The following is a 1510-nucleotide window of genomic DNA, read 5'->3' on the forward strand; positions in this document are numbered from 1 at the left end:
AAAGTTGTCATTATTATTATTTATAGGAAATTAATTTAATAAAAGAGTATTATTATCTTTTACATCTTTATTATTATTAATAGTTATATATAAGTAATCATTATTAATATTATTCATTTATAAAAATTAATAATAATAATAATTATTATTATTATTATTATTATTATTATTATTATTATTATATTATTAATATTATTAATATTAGTATCTTATATTTATTATTTATGTTATTATCCATTTTATTCTTAAATCATTATCTCTTTTTAATATTAATTAATATTTATTATATCTTATTTATTTTACTTAAATTTATCATTTATTTTTAAATAATTTTAATTTTTTATTTAACTACTTTCGTATTTACTAGAAGTTTATTATTTTTAGTTTTCTTCTTTTTAGTTTATTTATAAAATTAAATTTTTATTATTTATTTCATTATCCTAAATTTTTATTAATGGCAATTATTCGTTTTCATTTTATTATATTTTTTTTTCTTTTATTAATACATGGTTTTTCAATTCTTCTAGATTAGCTCTTTTATTTATATCAATTTAAAGGCATTTTATTATAAACTCTTTACATTCATCAGAAACATAAGGATATATAGGAAAATATAGTTTTTATTACAAAATTAATTTAATAAGTTCTTCTTCAGTATCGGCTTAAAAAGGCATTGATTTATATAAAAGTTCATAAAATAACACTCCTAAAGCCCAAATATCACTTTTAAAATAATATTAATTATTCAAAAGAGATTCTGGTGCCATATATAGAACTCTTCCTACATTATATTATGATTAATTTCCGGCCTCAGCACCTTAAGCAAAACCAAAATCAGCAATTTTATAGATTCCATTTTTAATAAGTATATTTGCCGGTTTAATATCTCTATGTATAATCTAATATTTTATTTTAATTTTTTATATATATTTTATAAATATTATTATGTATATTATATAAGTATTTAAAAAATACTTATTTTAATATAATTCATTTAAACCATTTATAATTTATTTTATAATTTCTATAGCTTTTTTTTCTTCTAAGTAATTTTTTTATTATAAATAATTCTATAAATCACCTTAATTGCAAAATTCGGTTATTAAATAAGTCCTATTAGTAGTTTAATATACATTAAATAATTTTATGCAATTTTCATTATTTAATCTTTGTATTAATTATATTTCATTTGTTAATAATTTTTTTTATATTTCATTTTTTAATTCTATCATGTTTATAACTTTTATTGCTACTACTTCTTTTGTTTAGTCATTTTATCCTTTATATACTATACTACTGTAACCTCTTCCGATAATATTTTTTAGCTCATAACTATATTACTCTATTTATTTTACTAAATTCTCATATAAGGCAAATTTATTTTATTCTATCCTTTAATTTATTGGGGTTAAATATCTTACATTTTGATTTTGTTAGGCTATTAAATACATTTTCTATATATATTTTATTTTATTTATTTGCTATTTTATTTTAATATTTGTAATTAATT

The 1510-nt window shown here is 15.6% G+C and overlaps 1 protein-coding gene across 1 annotated transcript, besides 4 other annotated features; it reads right to left on the reverse strand. All coding sequences in view use genetic code 6, as the record gives it.

Moving 5' to 3' along the window:
• The first annotated feature begins 71 nt into the window (after positions 1-71).
• Positions 72-204: a microsatellite.
• Positions 142-204: a microsatellite.
• Positions 205-459: 255 nt separating this feature from the next.
• IMG5_095480 (protein kinase domain protein) lies at positions 460-899 on the reverse strand (the record flags this gene model as incomplete). Its single annotated transcript, XM_004035558.1, has 1 exon — positions 460-899. A coding segment is annotated over one exon (440 nt), but the record flags the coding sequence as incomplete, so codon positions are not given.
• A 21-nt stretch (positions 900-920) lies between these two features.
• Positions 921-965: a microsatellite.
• A 496-nt stretch (positions 966-1461) lies between these two features.
• Positions 1462-1501: a microsatellite.
• Positions 1502-1510: the final 9 nt, after the last annotated feature.

The sequence above is a fragment of the Ichthyophthirius multifiliis genome (genome assembly GCF_000220395.1).
Source record: "Ichthyophthirius multifiliis unplaced genomic scaffold scaff_1120509250779, whole genome shotgun sequence".
In the NCBI taxonomy this organism is placed as follows: domain Eukaryota; phylum Ciliophora; class Oligohymenophorea; order Hymenostomatida; genus Ichthyophthirius; species Ichthyophthirius multifiliis.